The sequence below is a fragment of the Mycteria americana genome, chromosome 7 (assembly GCF_035582795.1).
Source record: "Mycteria americana isolate JAX WOST 10 ecotype Jacksonville Zoo and Gardens chromosome 7, USCA_MyAme_1.0, whole genome shotgun sequence".
Classification (NCBI taxonomy): domain Eukaryota; kingdom Metazoa; phylum Chordata; class Aves; order Ciconiiformes; family Ciconiidae; genus Mycteria; species Mycteria americana.
In genome coordinates this window covers 1,210,190-1,229,758 of record NC_134371.1, presented here as the reverse complement: position 1 = coordinate 1,229,758, position 19,569 = coordinate 1,210,190, and the positions used below count along the sequence as shown (strand labels likewise).

General features: G+C 46.3%; 2 protein-coding genes across 2 annotated transcripts; one reads left to right on the top strand and one right to left on the bottom strand.

The window, feature by feature from the left end:
- Positions 1-498: 498 nt before the first annotated feature.
- On the bottom strand, positions 499-1,425 carry RAP2B (RAP2B, member of RAS oncogene family). Its single transcript, XM_075506745.1, has one exon. It carries the CDS (start codon positions 1,200-1,202, stop codon positions 651-653), a length of 552 nt encoding a protein of 183 aa, XP_075362860.1. The 5' UTR covers positions 1,203-1,425; the 3' UTR covers positions 499-650.
- Positions 1,201-13,926, top strand: LOC142412954 (uncharacterized). The gene is made up of 5 exons (XM_075508940.1): positions 1,201-1,266; positions 1,310-3,078; positions 8,798-9,025; positions 10,751-10,867; positions 11,437-13,926. Exons 1-2 carry the CDS (start codon positions 1,201-1,203, stop codon positions 2,480-2,482), a joined length of 1,239 nt encoding a protein of 412 aa, XP_075365055.1. The 3' UTR covers positions 2,483-3,078; positions 8,798-9,025; positions 10,751-10,867; positions 11,437-13,926.
- The last annotated feature ends 5,643 nt before the right edge of the window (positions 13,927-19,569 follow it).

The following is a 19,569-nucleotide window of genomic DNA, read 5'->3' as shown; positions in this document are numbered from 1 at the left end:
ACGCTACCACTCTCCTGCAAACTCCCATCCCATACAGCAGGTAAACAAAATAGAAAATTATTTCACGAATCATCAGCAGACACTTTCTGGCACCCCACACTGTATTGGCATCAGTGTTTAAGTTAAAGTCCCAGTTCAGATGTGCAATTCTCCAGGCTGGACGCCCCGGCACCACCACCCAACTTTGCATAGAGATCCTCGGGACCGGCGGCGGGGCTCCACGCGTGGCCGCGGGGGAGGCTCCTCACGGCTGCCGCGGCCTCTCCTCCTGTCCCGGGGAGGGCTCCCCGCGTGTGCTTCGCTCTTCCAGGCAGGCAGGGACCGCTCCTCGCCGAAGCTTTCCTCCCCCGTGCCCGCTGCCAGCGCAGGGCAGCAGCCCGCGGCAGACACTGACAGGAAATATGCAACGACCAAGACTGGACGAAACGTACATGCCGAAAAAAGCCACATTTCCAACACGATTTTTTTTTTTTCCCGATTTTTTTTTTTTTTTGTGTGTGTGTATTTGTTTTTGGCGGCTGCCGAGGACAGCACGCCCGCCCCGCGGCTTGCGCCGGCCGGGGCGCGGAGCCGCTCCCGCCTCCTCTCCCGCCGCTCCCGCCGGCCGCCACCGCCGTGTCCCCGCAGACAGCCCCGGCCCGCCGCCGCCCTCAGAGGATGGCGCAGGAGGAGCAGCACTGCTCGTCCCCGTTGGGCTGCGAGGCGTAGTTCATCTGCCTGACGATCTCCGCGAAGAGCTCGTCCACCGAGGCTTTGTTTTTGGCCGAGGTCTCCATGAAGGGGCAGCTCCACTCCTCGGCCAGGGCTTTGCCCTCCCCGAAGGAGACCTCCCGCTCGCCCTCCAGGTCCACCTTGTTGCCCACCAGGATCATGGGCACCCTCTCGTACCTCTTCACCCGGATGATCTGGTCCCGCATGGGCTTGATGTCCTGGAAGCTCTGCTGGTTCACCAGGCTGTAGACCAGGATGAAGCCCTGCCCGTTCTTGATGTAGAGGTCCCGCATGGAGGCGAACTGCTCGGTGCCCGCCGTGTCCAGGATCTCCAGCACCGACGGCGAGGAGTCCACCTCGATCTCCTTGCGGTAGAAGTCCTCGATGGTGGGGTCATACTTCTCGATGAAGGAGCCCGTCACGAACTGGACGGTGAGGGCGGACTTGCCCACGCCGCCCGAGCCCAGCACCACCACCTTGTACTCCCGCATGGCTCCCGGCGCGCCGCCTCCCTCGCCTCCCGCTCGGGGCTGCCGCTTCCCTCCCGCCCTCGCGGCGGGCGGAGAGAGGGAGGTGAAGGAGGGAAGGGGGGAAGGAGGGAAGGGGGGAAGGAGGGGCGCGCACGCCCCGCCGGGCGCTCACTGGCGCCGCGCGGGGCCCGCCGGGGCGGGGAAGGGGCGGCCACGCCTCGCAGAGCCGCGCCGGGCCGGCCCCGGGGCGGGGGCGGGCGCCGGCTCCTGCGCGGCGGCTGCGCGGGGGGAGGCGGCGGCCGCCGCTGAGGAGAAGGAGAAGGAGGAGAAGGAGAAGGAGCAGAAGCGCTGCCGCTGCCGGCTCCGGCCCCGGCCCCGCGGCGGGACGGCGCTGCCGCGGCCCATGGCGCCCCGCGGCCCGCCCCGGCCCATTGGCTCGGGCCCGCCGCCGCCCGCCCCCATTGGCTTCCCGGCGGCGGGGAGCCGCGCGCGCAGCGCCCCGCCCCGCTCCGCTCGTCAGGCCCCGCCGCCGCCCGGCCGGAGCGGGGCGGGCTCGGGGCGCAGCGCGTGTTCCCCCGCCGCCCTCCGCAGGGAGCGGGTGGCAGCGCCGCGCCCGGGGGGATAGCGGGGCCCCCTCAGGAGCGGGGCGGGCTCATCCGGCGCGGGCAGAACCGCGCTGCCCCCGGCCTGCCGGGCAGGCGGGATCCTGTGCTCGGCACGGCGATGGGAGAAGGGCGGCGGGACCGGCAGCCCCAGGTCCCCCTGCCCCCTTATCGGCGGAGGGCACGGCCCGGTTATCTCCTCACCGCGGGCCCTCCCGCCCTATCGGTCCTCGCCAGGGGACGAAGCGCCCCTCGCAGCCGGCGCCAGGGCCTGCGCCCGGGCAGCTGCGGGACCTCCCGCTCCCCGAGGCTGCCTCCTCACGGGCACTTGACGGCGTTTCCGACCCCACAGAGGCAGCGAGAGGGGAGGGAGCCGCTGCCGGGCCCGGGCCCCCCGCCACGGAGGGGCTGCTGGCAGCGCCCTCGCACCCTGTGCGGGAGGGCCTGGCGCGCGTTGGGGCCCCGAGCAGCCCCTTGGCTCTCCCCAGAGCCTCCCTGCCCAGGCGGCTCTGGAGGCTGGAGGTGCCCGCTCTCTGCCGGGGAAAACCCTCCCTGGCGGGAAAGGCTCCCTCGGCCCCCGGGGCTCCTCGGGAGAGGCGGCTGGAGCCGGCTGGGCTGTCTGCCTCCTGCCCCAGCAGGGACAGGCCCCCGAGGTGGGAGGCCGTGGCCGTGGCAGCTATGGCCGTCGGCAGTTCCTGAGGAGCCCTTTCGAGGACACCCCAGTTTCTGTGTTCGCCCCGTCCATCCGAAGTCGGGACCGGCTGATCTTTCAGGCTGAAGTTGTGGCAATTGCCAGCTGCTGATGCTGTTTGCACTTCGTGGCCCGTGAACAGCAGTTTAGCTTGGTGGGGTTGACTCACGGGGACTGGCTATTTGCCACTGTTTGTAGAAGTGGTTCCTTGGACTTTCTATCAATCAGACATTCCTTTCAAGAAAATATCATTAGTTATTTTGGCACCCTTCAGTGTTTGGTTTTATATCCTACCCATTTTTTTACTGTTCTCAGTATTTATTCAAGTAGTTGTGGCATGTAGGTCCTTTCTACCCCACCTTGTTGTTTACAGACCTGATTTAAACACAGCACTTGGGGAAACAGGCTGTGGTAGACAAAGACAAAAGGATTTGAAATAAGTTTTGTAAGCAACATTCTGTTATTCCTGAACAGTTTTCACAGAGACTAAATTCTACTTAAATTATTTTTGCCAGAGTTCACTGTGGGGATTCACTGTGCTGGGTCTAGCTCTACTGCATCCCTGTGGTCATCTGGCAAGTACTGCAATTCCGCTGATCCTCTGGTGAGTACCGCACCTCTGGTGATCTCCTGTCTTCAGGAGCTTAAACAAAACCCTGTGCTATTGCTTGAGTAAGTCTTTGCAAATGAAGCCTGTCCTGACGAATATAAAAGTTGCGTTCCACCAACCCTGCTTTGGAACGGGCAACAGTTTAAACAACTTTCTTAAATATATCGCCTATCTGAAGCCCGGCACTCTCCCTATTCAGTTTGTAGGTGTAGTCGTGCCCTGTCCCTGTTGGTTGGGAGGCCCCAGGTGGGATGCTGGTCTGCCAGGCTGGTTTCTCCCAGCTGCACAGTCTTCTCACTCACCTGCAAAATCTGTCAGCTGCAGGCTGATCCTAAGCTAGTTCAAGGTGCTGTACAGATCAAGCTGAAGATTGATCAGGTGTTTTATCTTATATTGAATCCTGAGGGCTGGGCTTTGGCTGTATCTCTGTTCTAGACTCTGCCTGCTAACCACGTTACCCTTACCTTGTGATGAACCCGTAGGCCATCTTTTTTCCAGAGCAGTACTACAGTTCTTTGAAAAAGTGAAGACGACCTCTACAAGTACTTATAACCTTGTGTTCCATGAATGCGTTTCCTCTCAATGACTGCTCAACTCATGCATAGACATGCATGGATGTTGGGTTTGGAAACAAAATAACTGAGCTCACTATGAGGCTTCTAAGTCCCTTCCCCACCTCTTCCTGTTTCTCAGCGGTCCCTCTGATTCCCCCTTCTAGAAGCAGTCCAGAGGCAGAGCTAGCACGTCACCCGCTGGCAGCGCACTCCCACCTTTGTCTAAGCCAGCCAAAACCAGTCACCGGCCAGCAAGTGTTTGCAAAGTTATCTTTAAAAACAGCTATAAAAATTGATTGAAAAGCTACAGTATCACTGCAAAAATATTTTATTTTCTTGTTCTGCTGACGCACTTTGCTTACGCTACTCTAAAGTTTTGGGCACAATGTGGATTTGCTTACCTTCGTCACCTCTATAGCAAGCCCACGTGCAAATTACTTATATTATACTTTCCCCTAACATGGCAGTAGCAGATTTTATAAAGACCAGACAATTATAATGTTGGCTTAAATCCAGTCTATTTAATCCAAATTTGTTGAATTGTGGTGTGGGGTTTTCTTTCCAGTGACAGAATAAAATTACTCTCTATATTTTTTTCATCCTACACTATGCTATTAATTGCTGCTGTTTCTGAAGAAGGAAATGTATCATGTTCAAAGTAACAAATGGTCTTTATGCTGTTGAGTTTAAATATGGAATATTATTTCTCAAGTCCTGGTCCTCTACTACATCTATTAATGTAAACTCTCTTGTTACCAGCCAGCTCTAGGTAATTAGTTAGTCTGCAGTAATGCTTTTAGAAATTTGGAGTCCGTGAAGTAATAGCAAGGAGTCTGTGGGAAGTAACTAAAAGAAGCAAGCCTGGTTTTGTTAGAAATAAATCTTCTGTGCATGGCTACAGACCGCTAAGGGGATCTGCGAGTTGAAAATCCCCGGCTAAGGGTTTAGACATTTAATTTAAATAAATCACAAGAGTATTCAGCGCATCATTTTTGAATTATGAAGCGCGCATTATGTCGGGTTGTTGTACTTCATGAATGGTACCGTGGTTTAGACTCTCTCAGGAATAAATGAAAATTGTCCTGAAACAAGCTCTGGGCAACATGAAAGCATTACAATGCAGCAGAATCTAGGCAAAATATAATTATCAGGCAGTTGGCTGTAATAATTTGATTTTCAAAATTATCAAGTATATTTTAAAACCAATTTCAAGATGACTTGATACTATCTTCAAAATGTCAAAATAAAAATCAGCTGAAAAGCATAAATTTGGTTACTAAGCAGTTTGCCATACAATATTTACATACGTAACTTGCTTTTACTGTGTTGAGTAACCTTGCTCATTCAGGAAAACTACTCATACAAGCAAAGATGATTTCTTTGCATAGTTTAGAAAGATCAAGTAATTAGCTGCTTCTGTTATCGTTACCTTTATCCGTACAAGTACCAGCATTGTAGAACTGTAAAGCAGTGTGGGTTTTTTTCAAAAACGTGTTTCACTTATTATAGGCAAAGACTAAACTGAAATCAGTAACACATATGGTATCTAAACTTTGAGTACCATGAGAGTTTGTCAATGCCTGATGACAGCAAGACTTAGTGCTATAAAAATAGGTAAAGATGTTCCGGTATTTCTGAAGGGACGTTCTAACCAGGTCGTCTCGTACTCCTTCTTTAAAGAGGCATAGCCAAAGCACTTACAGCTATGGGATTAACTCCCAGCCCAGGTCAGTGTTTGCAAAGGGATATATAGCCTCCTGAGAACTCATTAAGTACCACTGTGTTTATTTAGCATGAGTATTTTATAGAAAAGCTGTGCTGTATCCGTGGAACAGAAAAATGATGTGAGCAGTGGGTTGAGTTGCAAGATACGTCCTGTGTAGCATTTTTATGCTTCTGAATTTTGGAAGGCCTGAGCTCTTTAAATGAAACAGAGCTAGAATTTGTGGGAAATGCGTGGCTTTGATTAAAACAGACACTTTGAAAATATGCTCAGAATGAGGCGAGGGTGTGAACTTGCTTGTATCAGGAATCTGAATGCTCAAGTGGAAAGAGGTGATAGCCTTCATTCAGATTTTCTCTGGGTTCTGTTAGTGACTACTCATTTAAATAGTTTTTATTAACATGTGGGAAGCTCTTGTGACTGTGAAAGAGACTATTCTGAGATCATAGCGCCCTGCCATGTACTAGCTAGGCGTGGTGATAATTGAATTTTAAGGCTACAAATAATACTAAATGTTGTATTTTGACATTGAAGTTTTGAGATAAGTGATTTTAATAATAATTTTATAACATATCTCTATGTAATACCTTTCATTTCAACATGAAGATGCAGTTCCATATACTTTTTCCCCTCCTTTCCTTTGTGACAATGGTGACTAATGGACTTGATACCCTTCTTTGCTCTCAGTTGTACAGCAGCAATTTTTAGGCCCATGGTGTCAGCGGGCCCTACAACAACACTGATCTGTGATGAGAGCAGGCCTTTCTGTTGTGGGTTCTGCTTAACTGCTTATGGGCCACTGGGGCCAAATGCAAAGAGCTGAATGGTGAATTGATCCTTGCTTTCAGCAGAACTAAAGGGTCCGGGAATGTCTTAATTTAGCACTGCTGCTGAGAAAATCCTGAGGGAAGTCATGGTCTAAGAATACTGCACGCAGTCATTTCACTTCCTAATATCCAAAATGTTCCCTGGATATAATAGACATATGTTACAATTCACTTACATTTAAATGACTTAACTGGCTCAGAATCTGATATAAAATGGTTAAACTGAGAAGATTCCGAATCATTTGGGGAAGAGATGCTGTTTTGTCACTCCCATACTGTCGGTATGTGACATTAATATTAGCAGTAAACCTTAAGGTAAAGGGAGATAATTACTGAGGGAAACTAAGAAGATTAAATAATCTCTAAGAGTTCAAAGTACAGAATTACACTAAGTGTTTTCTGGCATTGGACAAATCTGGAGAAATTTTTCAAAGTTTATTCATTTTGAATATATGAAATTGAGCAAGATTTCTGGGCCCAAATTAGTTTTTAATTCAGTGGCATACAAAGAAGCCTTTATTTTGGATTCACTAGCAGTATGATTTAGGTTGGTTTGGGGTTCCTTTCGTGGGGGTTGAGGAAGGAGAAAGATGATCTGAGCACAAAAATTGAAGTATTTACAAGTTTTAATAACTACTTGATAAACAATAGTATTTTTAAGATTTTGTGTGGGTATTTAATCAATGAAACCTCCTCTCCCCTTTAACAGTAGCTAAGAGTGGTATTGGTTACTTTTGTCACAATAGTGTCTAATAATATTGGCACTGACATTCAGTGCGTGTCTCTTGTTCTGAACCAGTGACTTTAGTTTTCTTTATTTAATTTGGGTTGCTCCTATTGAATAGTGGTGCGCAAGAGAGAGGCTCAGTCCTCAGCCCTAAAAATTTGCTGGCAATCTTTAACCAAAAATCAGCAAGAAAGATTTACATGGAAGGTATAAACTCATTTTAAGAATAACAGTGGAAGCAGCTGACTACTTTTGAAAATCTGTCCACATCCTGGCAATGGTGGGTTGAAGGTCTCTGTCCTCCTATTTTTACTTCTCCTACTTCATCCTTCCTCTCTCCCATACCAGTAAGCCGAAGTACTGATCAGAAGGTAATGCAATATATTGCTACAATAGAGTATTCTGCTCTCATGCTCTGCCCAGAAAGCTGTGCAAAAAGCTGGACTTTTTTGTGTCCAGGTTATGTGGTTGTTTATAAAAGTGCACTTTTCCTATGTTCTACATTACGGGACATTCATATTTAAGAGAGAAAAGACCTTTCAAAATTCTTCATCAGAAATAATCTGGCATTCCAACAGTATTTAAATATAATAATTAACTTGTCTGCACCTTGAGTTATTCTTGATAATTCTATGTGAATACGTATCTGAAAGAAGACTGCCTAATGTCTGTTTATCTTAATCCAATCGTATTAGGTATTCTTATTCTAGAATCTAAATGTCTACATATGGAGTTAAATGAGATAGTCAATTAGGGTAATTCCATGGGTAGACTAGTTTTATTATAAGTGAAACTGTTCCGTCTGCTCAACACCCAGATAATCAGAAAGAAACTGATAAGACAAATTGGTAAGTGACTCAGGCCAAAGGTACTGCTTAATGCTGGAACTGGATACGTTTGCAGTCGTGTGAGCTGGTTTCTCCCCTGACTCAACCAGCTGAACAGTCTCCCTTTTGCCAGCTACTTCCTGAGTAGGAGCTGATTTATGCAGAGTCATCCTTTTCCTGCCTGTCTGTATTAGCGAGTCTAGTGTGCATGTCTTTGGGAAATGGAGCCCCACGGTGACTTTCCTCTGCAAAAAGATTCTCAAATGCAGAACAGCCAAGTTTCATTTTTCAAGAAATGATAGCAGCTGCTGGTGGGTGTAAATAAAATATTAAAAAAAAAAAAAAAGGGAAAAAAGTGACACATACACAGAAGAAAAAGTTCATTATTTGCATCAAAAGTCCTGCCAGAGATCTTATCACTATTGAAAAAATAGCCTGTGCTGCCAGAACTTATTACATATCATCTCACTTGAATTGGTGTAATAATGCCACTTTATTTTTCTTACAAAGAGTGTGTTCAATGGCATGTTTATATCCCACTCATAGATGTGGTGTTTATAATCAAAATATGCGTAACTGTCAACGTTCAGGTCTATTTCTATGTTGTTTATTAGTTTTCAACCCCCTTCTATTTACCACAGTAGCAGTTTACAGAAAAGGTGATGAAGATTAGGATTTTAGGTAAGCATACGAAACAAAGAGAGTGCACTTGTCTGTTACTGTGTGTGGCAGTCAAGTTGTGTGTAGGTGTAGTGAAACAGCTTTTGGAACCATAAATGTAATCTTGATAGCACTTGCATGGAAACAGTGCTATTGTATGTTAATGAAAATGGTATAATCAGCATGAAGTGAAACCGGTGACTAATTCAAAAAATAAACTTTCTGTCTGCAGCAAAAGCCCTTTTGTAGAAAAATGCGTTTTCTTTATTGACCCATGGCATTATATGACATTGCAGTATTAACTCTGCTGGCAGTAGTGTTCAGATACAGCAAAAAGTTGTAATTTGGAGAGCTTTCACTCTTTAATTTGCTTAATTCCTCTGTCTCCTGACCAGGAGCAAAGAGCTTCGCCTGAGAGAGTCTTCTGTCAAATGGCAGCGAGGAATGAATACTTTCAACTGTGATCTTATCATGTTTTGTAAGTGAGATGGGAGATTTCCAGAAGTCCTAAAGAAGCAGAAAGTGATGTTTGCAGGTCACCAGGTTCTGGTCTTTTCTTCCGTGTGAGGAATCACTCTAACAGTCTGCCTTTGGTCTCAGATTGGTAGTGTAAAATCGTGGTTGTAAGTATTGGTAGTTATTAAGGTCTGGGGATTATTTCCCTAACTAATAATGAAAGAAACACATTCTCATTTTAAAAAATGAGAGTACATCTATGGAAGGAAATCTCCTAGATAAAACCAGAGTTGTATTCCATTCCTTTTCCATTGCCTGTAATTCCTATGGACATTATGGAGTGATAGGCAAATCCAACCAGCCAGTGAGTCCATCGCCATTATGTAGATGTTGTGGGACTGATGCGAGCAAGGGGCCAGTAGATGGGTGAAGCAAGTGGACCTGTTTCCCCTATGTACCAGAACAAGAGCAATAAAAATACTTAGTCCATTCATTAACACGAAAAAGTGATTTAAACATAGTGAAAATACAGAAAAGGTTTTAATTTTGAGGGGCTTTTATAGTTTTCAAAGGACAGCATGGAATTTCCCCCTACAATGTCATTTAATCAAAATATCTATCTCTTGAACAGTGTTTTGTGGTACACGTTGACTCACCCTGATAGCAAGTAAGAAATTAATACCTGCTAGTGCTTGCTTTCATCTAGTTCAAATTATCCTGACGCATCTGTCAAGGTAAACTCTTTCCATTTCCTGACATTATTTCTCTTACTACATTTTAAAAACAGTGTGGACAATATATCCGCTTCTGGATTCAGATGGAGCACCTGCTGACTTCATCATCCCCAGCTGAAAATGTCTGCATCCACAATTTGCCCTGCATCACGAGCTGTATGACAGCTCCCTAGGCCAGTTCAGTGCAGAGCGAGCCAGGTTAGCCCAAACGCCCTTTGTCGGTTAAAGCTAAGAGAGCTAACCTTGCACTGAACTACAAGGAGGTTGTCCACAGCTCCCTTTTTTTGCCAGCTTTCTTGTAGCCTCGAGTGTCGATTCAGTTGTAAGAGGAATGGAGAAAGCTGAGCCTTAAATCACAGTAGGTGTTTGCAAAGTGAATATATTTAAACCCAAAGTCTCCTTTTTTGCCACTTGATACTTATGTGCTGTGAAGATTTACATTGGCTGCAAAGGGGAGATGCCAGGTTAGGAACATTGGTTGCAACAAACCAAGTTGACTTATGGAAAAACTTTACTTGTTCGACCTCCAGGGACGTTTGTATAAATTCACACCTTACTTGACAGATCACTATGGACTAGCTGACTGACTCACTGTTCTCTGTCCTATGTTACCGTATTTTATCCTCTCGGCTCCTGAGCCGAATTGGTTAATACTGAAGGAGACTTAAAATAGCATTTCTCTGATGGCAATGGCTGTAGAAGACAAGCTGCAGTTTGGGTCTCCAGGTTTAACAAGGATCACACAGCAATCGGTGAACAATCAAAGCTTTAAAAGCAAATAAACGTACAGAGCAACCATCAAGGCCTTTTGCTTGCTTTCGGTTTTGTATTCGTGGTCAGGGCTGCGCAAGAGAAAGTTGCCACACGTGCATGTTTTGCTTTCTGTCTGAATCTATCCCCACATTATTTTTTCAGGAATGATGATATTACTAGACTTGCAGAAGCTCACAAAAAATGCACCCGTTTTTAGGCACTTGATACAAACTCATAAAATATTTACAGTATGGCCCTTCAGGAAGCTGAGCATATCTATGTCTTGGGAAGACAGGTGAGCCACAGATCCCTCAGCCTCACCCTGATTGAGTCCTTAAGACTGCAAGAGAAAAGAATTTAAACTAGACAAGAGGAACTGCTGCTCAACTGAGCTTTATTTTGTAGTGCACAGGCAGACTGCAAGGTCAGCAAATCTCTGCAAGCTACGTGGCCATATGGGCAGTGGCAGTTTATGAAACAACCGTGCCAGATTTGGCAGCCTTGACGATGACCACATGGCAGGTCAGTGAAAACCATTTCAATGCCAGTTGTATAATTTCGCTCTTCAGTCATCTGAGAAGAATATGTAAGACGATTTTAGAAAGGATGGTGTCATTTCACAGCTCTGAAACTTTCTGAACTTTCAGCTCTGAAGCTCTTTTCACTATTCTGAATATAGTATATAAACTTCCAGTGTAACCAGCAGAGTTCTTTTGCTATGTCTTAGCTAATTGAAAACATTTGAGTTAAAATGCTGATTGTTATTCTTTACATGTGTGTAGCCTTGTATTTGAGTATTTTGAAGTAATTTGAGGGCAAACGTATCAACAAAGGAGATAAGGGGTTTTTTGACAGGGAAAACTAAGACCCATGATGGGCTCAGACTGACAAAAGTTATTTGCAGCCTCAATAGCCTTCAAATCTCTTGAAGTCCTCTCCTTTAACAAAATGCCATGTTTTCTGATTGTTTTAAAGGGCTGCTGCTTATAGCTTGCTTACACTTAGGTTGTTTCTGGCTGGTCAAGGTTGGAGGGATCATTGTGGCTGATCGCTGATTGTGTCACCAGCCTAAGTACTGTTTCATCTTTCAGGCCTTCAGCTGCTGGGCCAGATTAACGTGAATGTGGGAGCAAACTGACTCTTGCAACACCTGGCCTCTGCAGATAACCCCACCCTGCGTGACTGCAGGCCAAGTCACGGCACAACCAACGTCTCGTATTGACAGATGACCTCATGAGAATGAACAGATAAGACAAAATGATGTTGATACTACTTGATCTATAAGCCATGCTCGATATTGTCAGCCAGGGCAGTCAGGAATGCTGATGTGACCACAAGCCCTTGGAGAATTTGTTTGAAGGCTGGCTATCATCATGCACCATCAGGACACCAACTGCTCCCTTAGGGCTTAATCCCCCGGCCGCCAGCTCTTGGCAGGCAAACTCCTTGCCCCACTGCAGAAACCCACCGCTCTGAGTTTTCTGTAGGCCCTTCTGCATACCGCGGTCTGTAACTGCAACAATAAATATAAAATATTATCACTCACTGAATGGAGATGTATTTACATTTCTGTATACTTTGTCATAAGTAGTTCCAGTAAGGAGATACCACAGGAGTACCAATGGCAGTAGTCCTGTCATGTGAGAAAAATATACTGGAAAGACCAGACTAAAAATTACTTCAAATGTTAATTGATTCTGTTTGTAATCCATCACTTAACAAGGGCGAGGGACCTGCAGTAGGCTCACAGGGACAGATCCCACGGTTCTTCATCAAATGGATTGTGACTTACCTGAGAATCATGTCTGAATGAAAGCGGAGCAATGTGGTATCAGGAGCCGATCCACAGAAAATGGGAAAAAAGACACTTTATTTACAGGGAGCATATTCCCCAGGACAGAATTGAATTCTACTTGTTTGTCCCACTTACAAACAGCAAACAAGATCTCTGGTCCTAGGATCTATTCCAATTAGTCTTACTAATGCTTCTGTTGTTTTTGGCCAGTTCTCAATTGCTCAAGAAGAGGTGAACTTTGAAGATCTCTTAGTATCAATGAAATAGATGCGGCATTTTAACACTGTAAGCAAAACAAAGTGTCAAGATGGTCAGAGAGTTTCGGTTTTCAAGTATACTTCAGGGTTTTTATTGCTTGGTTTCACCCTACTAGTGAAGCCTGCAGGCTACTTCACCCTATGAGCAGATTCTTTTTCTGTAGTGGTAAACTAAAAATTAAAACTAGATACACCATTAAAGGTGGCATCCAAGGCACAGATGTCTGACAGTTATCCAATTTATCAAAATCACTTGAAATTCCAATTCTGTTCTCCAGAGTGCTGACAACCAACTTGATAGCATCAGCAAGTTTTGCATTTGCACGGCTGGTGTTCAGGGCGTTAATACGAATACACACGGCAGTACAAACCTTTTGATATGTCTTCCAGTTTTATGGCAGACTGTTGATAACTACTGTGAATACAATACGATAATATATCGACATTGTTTTCTTACTAGAAATAGGGGGTGTGGGAAAAGCTTTTCTACAGTCAAAAATACATCACATCCACTGGCTCCCACTTTTAATGTATGGCCACTCATTCGGACAGAAATGGAAGCTGTGTAGTATGCTGTGGTGTGGTTTGGTCATATCTATGTCTGGATTCACCTAAGAAGTTTCTTAACAGGTTATTATCTTCTAGATGCTTTCACAGACTGTTTAATGAAGCATTGTAGTATTCAGCCAGGTATGCTGACACTGAGGTGACTGACTAATGCAAATATATGTGTAAGAGTCGGGTTTGATTTCATCGTTAACTAGTGCCTCGGTGTCTTTGTACAGTAAACAACATATTTCATAGTTTACATCAGATGAATCCTTCTGCAAATACGAGCAAATACATTCGTGAGAACAGGAAAGTAAACCCTGTGGGACTTTCACGGTTGCACTGACAAATCAATTAAAAATAGCCTTCTATTGTTGATTTTTTTTAAACTAAACCATCCGGCACTGTAGTACATAGCACCTAAAGCAGGAACAGTTTGGGGTCTTCACAGCCTGGGGAAGCTTTTGGAGGAGGGTTTGGGATCTCACGATTGCTGGGATCTGGAAGGAACATGCCGTTCTCTGCAGCATGAACTCATTCTGCACTGTCATTGCTTAAAATGATTTTAAGTCCTTTTAGTCCTCCTGATTAAAGGCTCTCATCTGAAAAGGCTTCCCTCACCCAGGAAGGACTGCTGTGGCAGGCTGTCAAAGAAGGGCTAAAAAAACAATAAAATTCCTATTTAGTTTCACTCTCGGTTAACTGGAAGCAGAAGCAGCTGAGATCCTTATTCCGTGTGTGACTGGTCCGGGCACTTCCCTCCGGCCAGCGTTTGGGGAGGGGGCTGGCCCGGCTGTTCCTGGCACGGCTGACCCCGCTGGCAGACTGGGTAAGGCCTGACAGCAGGACGAAGGCTTTTAGGGAGTGCAGTCACCGGTGTTTAGCAAGCGTGAGTCGTATTTGCTCTCTGTCTGCCAGATTCATACCTGGTGTGAGCGCAGAAATGTCAGTACCTGCGTGCTGCAGTTAGTAGCCGATAAATACCACCCAGAAAACGTGAGTCATGCCTCCTGTGCAGGACTGAAAGCCTTTGCTGGGACTCCAGGGAGCGGAGGGAAGGGGAGAGCACGTAATACCTGGGGCATTTTGTAAGGTGTGGTGCTGACTCAGGCTAGCTACAGCCAAATCTTACGATTTTCCTGGCCAATAAACAGAATTAACCAGTAACAACAACAACAAAACCCCACGACTTAAACAGCACAAACTGGCCGTCTGCCGTACCACGTAAGATCACTGAGCGCCAAACCTATGTCCCGTCTCAGGAGGAGGACACGGCTCGGAGCTGTAGGGCTTGGGAACCACCGCAGCGATGCAGTTAGCTGCTTCTGCAGTGACGAACGTGGGGAGAATATCTCGGCACGCCGATAAACATGGGCTTTGGGTAGCCTTACATTTATATGGAGATCTGCCTTGGTTCTCAGCATGTAGTTATCAAGCTCAGTCATGAAAAGATTGGCATCTATTAATAAATTGATTGCATTTAAACTAAGTCTGCTTACCACTAGCACCGATAAAAGATTACTAGATGCGATTACAAAAGCAGGTCATCCTACGAGAGGCACTGCGCAGAGGGAAGGAGGCGCAGCTGCAAGCTGTGCTGCGCGGCGTGAGGAGAGGACGGGGTGCTTCCCCCGCGCTTGGCCATCCTCTGTGGTTAATACCGCGGTCACCGTTGCCTCCACGCAGTCTGGTGCTCTCTCGATGCAAAGACCTGGCTTTGCTTTCTAGCGGGATTTATGGAGAATGGCAGAAGTTGGGGCAAATTCCTTGCATCTTCTTTGCCACTCACATGTCTGCAGAGAGGAGGCACCACCAGGGAAGACAAAAGTGGGTTTGCTATTTTAGTGACAAACATCACTGATCTGAAGGATTAAAAAAATGCTATCCAAATGACAAATTCGTTAAAAGCTAATTCTCTTCTTTTATATGTAACACAGCCGTTTATTCCCATCATCAGTTAGAAACCTTATAGAAGCTATAATTATATGTAATTAACTTTTCTCTCTCTTTTTTTTTTTAACCAAATACCTAAAAACCTGTGATCTCAGAAAAACAAGCTGTGTTAGAAGGAGAGAGCTGAACGTGGAAGCAAAGGCATAGTCTATTCTTGCTAATTAATGTGCTCCACAGAAAATACACCCTGGGTTTTGCTTCACTTGAAAAAGAGCAGAGGCTCCGACAAGAATAATATCCAGGATATTAACTTTACTGTTATATAGTGAATATAACTATATGGGCTATTTCATAGTCGTAGTTACAATACATGATGTGCTGGAGAAGTCACACGGTTAAATTTACTGGTGCTGTAAGTAGCTTTACCGGTGAGCCTGTGCTCTTCTGTTCCACGTCAGAGAAGGACTGAGGCTCCGGCGCGAGGGGACTTGTCTGAAGGTAACGTTGACTCATGTAAAACATTTTAAAAGAGAAGTAGGATTATGGCTGTAAAAATTAGGTAGCGTTCTCAAATTCCTCATCTTCTGATCATTATAGGGACACAGATAATTTCAATTTTTAATGGTATGGACTCTACTTAGACTGTACCAGTAAGGGAATATTTTAAGGGAGTTGACAATAGTTCCTGGAGAGAGAAAAGCTGCACGCCTTGCCCGGCCCGGCCGGGGGACACGTGCTGGGGCTGTGAAGTTGCCTCTGGATCCAAAGGCTTTTTTCAATGATGTGACAATAAAAGCTGTACAAAGAAACAGATAAAAATAAATGCTGCATTTTGAATGCAGATTTTTTGTGAGCAAAACTAAAGACGACACGAAGACGAAGAATGAAAGTTTGCAATACTGGTGTTGCTTAGCTTCATGCGTGAAAACAAATTTATGTCTGTCTGATCCTTTGAGTTGTGAGATCTGCTAAGACTGCAGTTACAGAGATCAAATGAATGCTTTCTGTAATGGTATTCCTAAGCCGCGGGATAGATATAATGGCTAAAGCCCAACTATGATTTACGCAGTACATTTACAACGTTATCTAAACCTTGTCTTGTGTTAGGAAAGCCATTGGCTTCACGCTTCCCTGTCTCATCGGGTGTCCATCCTCACTCGGTTAAATCCAGTTCAGACTGTAGGGTTCTCAGGACAGAAGCGTGCTTCTGCAAACGCGTACGTCCGTGTGCGGGTGCGTGCACGCGCGCGTACCGTACCCACCTACAGCGTTGCATGCAGCAGACCACAGAACTCTTGGTGCTTTGTTTGCAGTACATTGAATGCACGGTGCTCAAACGCGCGCCCTGGGGATTCATGACGGGGCAGCTTGCTACCAGCAGCGTGCCACCCTCTTCTGTGCTGAGAAGATAGCAAAATATAGCGCAAATTCTGCGCAAAAATAGTGTGGCCAGCAGGAGCAGGGCAGTGATCGTGCCCCTGCACTGGGCACTGGTGAGGCCGCACCTCGAATGCTGTGTTCAGTGTTGGGCCCCTCGCTCCCAGAGAGACATTGAGGGGCTGGAGCGTGTCCAGAGAAGGGCAACGGAGCTGGGGAAGGGTCTGGAGCACAAGGCTGATGGGGAGCGGCTGAGGGACCTGGGGTTGTTCAGCCTGGAGAAAAGGAGGCTGAGGGGAGACCTCATCGCTCTCTACAGCTGCCTGAAAGGAGGGGGTAGAGAGGTGGGGTCGTTCTCTTCTCCCAGGTAGCAAGTGATGGGACGAGAGGAAATGGCCTCAAGTTGCGCCAGGGGAGGTTTAGACTGGATATGAGGAAATTTTACTTCACTGAAAGGGTTCTCAAGCACTGGACCAGGCTGCCCAGGGCAGTGGTTGAGTCCCCATGCCTGGAGGTATCTAAATGCCATTTGGCTGAGGTGCTTAGGGACATGGTGTAGTGGTGGGCTTGGTAGTGATAGGTTTACGGTTGGACTCGATGATCTTAAAGGTCTTTTCCAACCTATACGGTTCTGTGATTCTGTGGTTCTGTGAAGCTGCTGCCCCTGTTTGCGGTAGGTGCTGGGCTGTGAGCGGCACCGATCAGAAGCATCTACTGCTGCTGCCGAAGGGCAAGGGCAGCCTCTAGCAAGGGCTCCAGTAGGCAGTCACAGACAGCAGCCTTTTAAATCGCCCTGGTATGAGCTCTTAGAGCTCCCCTGGAGGCAAGAGGCTCTTCAAGTTTCATTTAGCAAAGATTATCTATTACTGTACAGCTAAATGCCCAAAGTTATTCATGTTCTATTTCTAAGTCCTGTCTATATTAAAGAGTCAACTGAAGCGACCCTCAGTTAACAGCAGAGCGAACCTTCACCCGAGGAGGAGTTTCACTTGGCTTAACTTGCCCTCGTAAGCCTCGGAGCCCACCAGCAGCTGATGCCCGGCTGTTTTGCCTGTTAGGATGTAGCAGCGGCGCAAACAGTACGGTCATTACCTGGGGACCGCGGGTGGTGGTTTGGGGATGAAGAGGGTTTCTCGACGTGTCTCCTTTGCACGTCCTCAAATATGAAAGAATAGATTGTGAAAAAGGAGCAAAAGTCATCTGGAACATTAACAAAACCCCAATAAACTGTCGTGGTATCTCTTTATTGTAGATGTACCATGAGTCTACAAATAGACAGGCTGTGTTCTTACTGCAGTCACATCATTTTTAAAATAGCATATTGGTAGCAAAAGTAAAATTTCAAAGTAAAGTTTAGTGTAGATAAAGACCAAACCACCGTTCCTACTCCTACTTACCGTATGTAAAAAGCCATTGAATGTTACAGCTATGCCAATAACTGAACTCATAGTACAATGAAATTCTGTAAATAGTATTTAGGCATTGACAGTATTTAAACATTTAACACACTGAGCCTCGTGTAAGTGTACTTTTTCAGCATTAGGAAATCTGTTGCTTAATTAATGTTTTATGGCAGTTTGCATATGTAAAGCACTATATAAATGCCGAGTATGATTCAGTTGTCAGTATCTGAACGTAGATTACATTTCACACAGGGTTTGGGATAAGAAATTCCATAACATTTGGCAAAATGGTTTATGCATTCCCAGTAATTTTACATAAAATCTATTCATAGTGTCCATTGACTGGAAACAATATATGTGATTCTTTTAGTCGAACTACTTAATTCAGCAGATAACCACTGCTGCTTCATAGTTCATGGATGAGAATTTAAGAGAGCAGCTGAGGCATACATTTGAATTTGATTAATGACAAAGGAACCGTTTCAGAGGACAGAGGACACACTGTCCACTTAGCTCGCAGTATAAAACAAAAAGTCAAAGCGACCACTTCCAGTTGAATAGTGAGACGAGAGCTGGTCCTGCCCTGCCCTGAGCGCAGCTGGTCTCGTACAGAATGAAGGCACGGGGAGGTGTGATGGATACCTCGGTGCTTGCATGGTCCTGCCAAGTTCAAACTGCTGATAGTAATTTTTTCTGACATTCAGTCAAAGTGAGACAGCGCTTACAGCTTCTGGTTTTGTTTTCCTTTCCTACTTTAATGATATCAGAGTTGTTAGGGCCTAATACTGCGCTCTTTGGGCGTGCGGAATGAAAGCAGGTAAGTGGCTGAGACGAGCAGGATGCAGGCTTGCACAGTGCTGTGTACCACGCTTGAATGAGCTGTAAGCAGCCTTGAGTCGGGAGGGAACATGTCACGGCAGCGTAGCACCTCCGTGCAGGGCACGTCAAGCCGGGTGGCGCGGCCACGGAAGCGCTGCGCTGCTCCCGGCGCTCGGCTGCGATGAGCTGGGGCGTCCGTGAGCAGCTCTGCCCTGCGCTGCCCGGACACCGCTGCCAGAACGGAAGGCAACGCGCAGGTCTGCTGTCAGCACCAACGGCGCAGACGGGACGGCAGCCTGAATAGAGCTGGGACTTCAGCCACCAGACAAAACCACCTGCAAAATGCCTGCGAAGGGAAGAGGCAGGAAAAGGGCCACGGAGGGCCTTTGCGGAGTATAGCCGTAGCACGGCAATTACCAGCGAGAAACAGGTGATTGTGATAAAATTCTGTGATAAAACTGATTCATCCAGAAATTTCTAACAGCAGAAAATTTCTTTCTGCTGTTATTTTATGGAATGGTGTTAGTATTCACTCAAATAACAAAACGCTTCTTTAAATTGCCTTTTTTTCTCTGGACGGAGTAGCTCAAGAGGCTGGGTTGCAATGCTCTGGGATGTTTGCTCATCAGAAGATGACAGTTTGAGCTCAAGGAGGAAATTATTGCACTACACAGAGTAAGAGAGTGGGCTCTCCTCGCCCATTGTTTTGGACAAAATCCATGAGACTTCACTCGGAGAGCTGTAAAACTAGACCCAAGAACTGCTGGTACTAGTTATTTCCTGAAGAATGTATTTTCTCCTTTGCTTTCCTGTTTTATGCTTCTTCAGGGCAGATCCCTTAAAGACCCAGGCTGGACGGGGCTTTGAGGAGCCTGGTCTAGCGGAAGGTGTCCCTGCCCATGGCAGGGGGGCTGGATCTAGATGACCTTTAAGGTCCCTTCCAACCCAAACCCTTCTATGACTCTGTGATCCCCTGTAGATCTCTCAAAGCTATGAGGAAGTTGGGTCAGATACCGCTGCTTCCAGGGATTTTGAACAGTTGAGTGAAACCCTAAATCTCAGCACTAATTTGCCTCGAGAGAATTCAAAGCTAGGACCCAGTCTAGTGGAGGACCAACAGCTTAAGCTGTT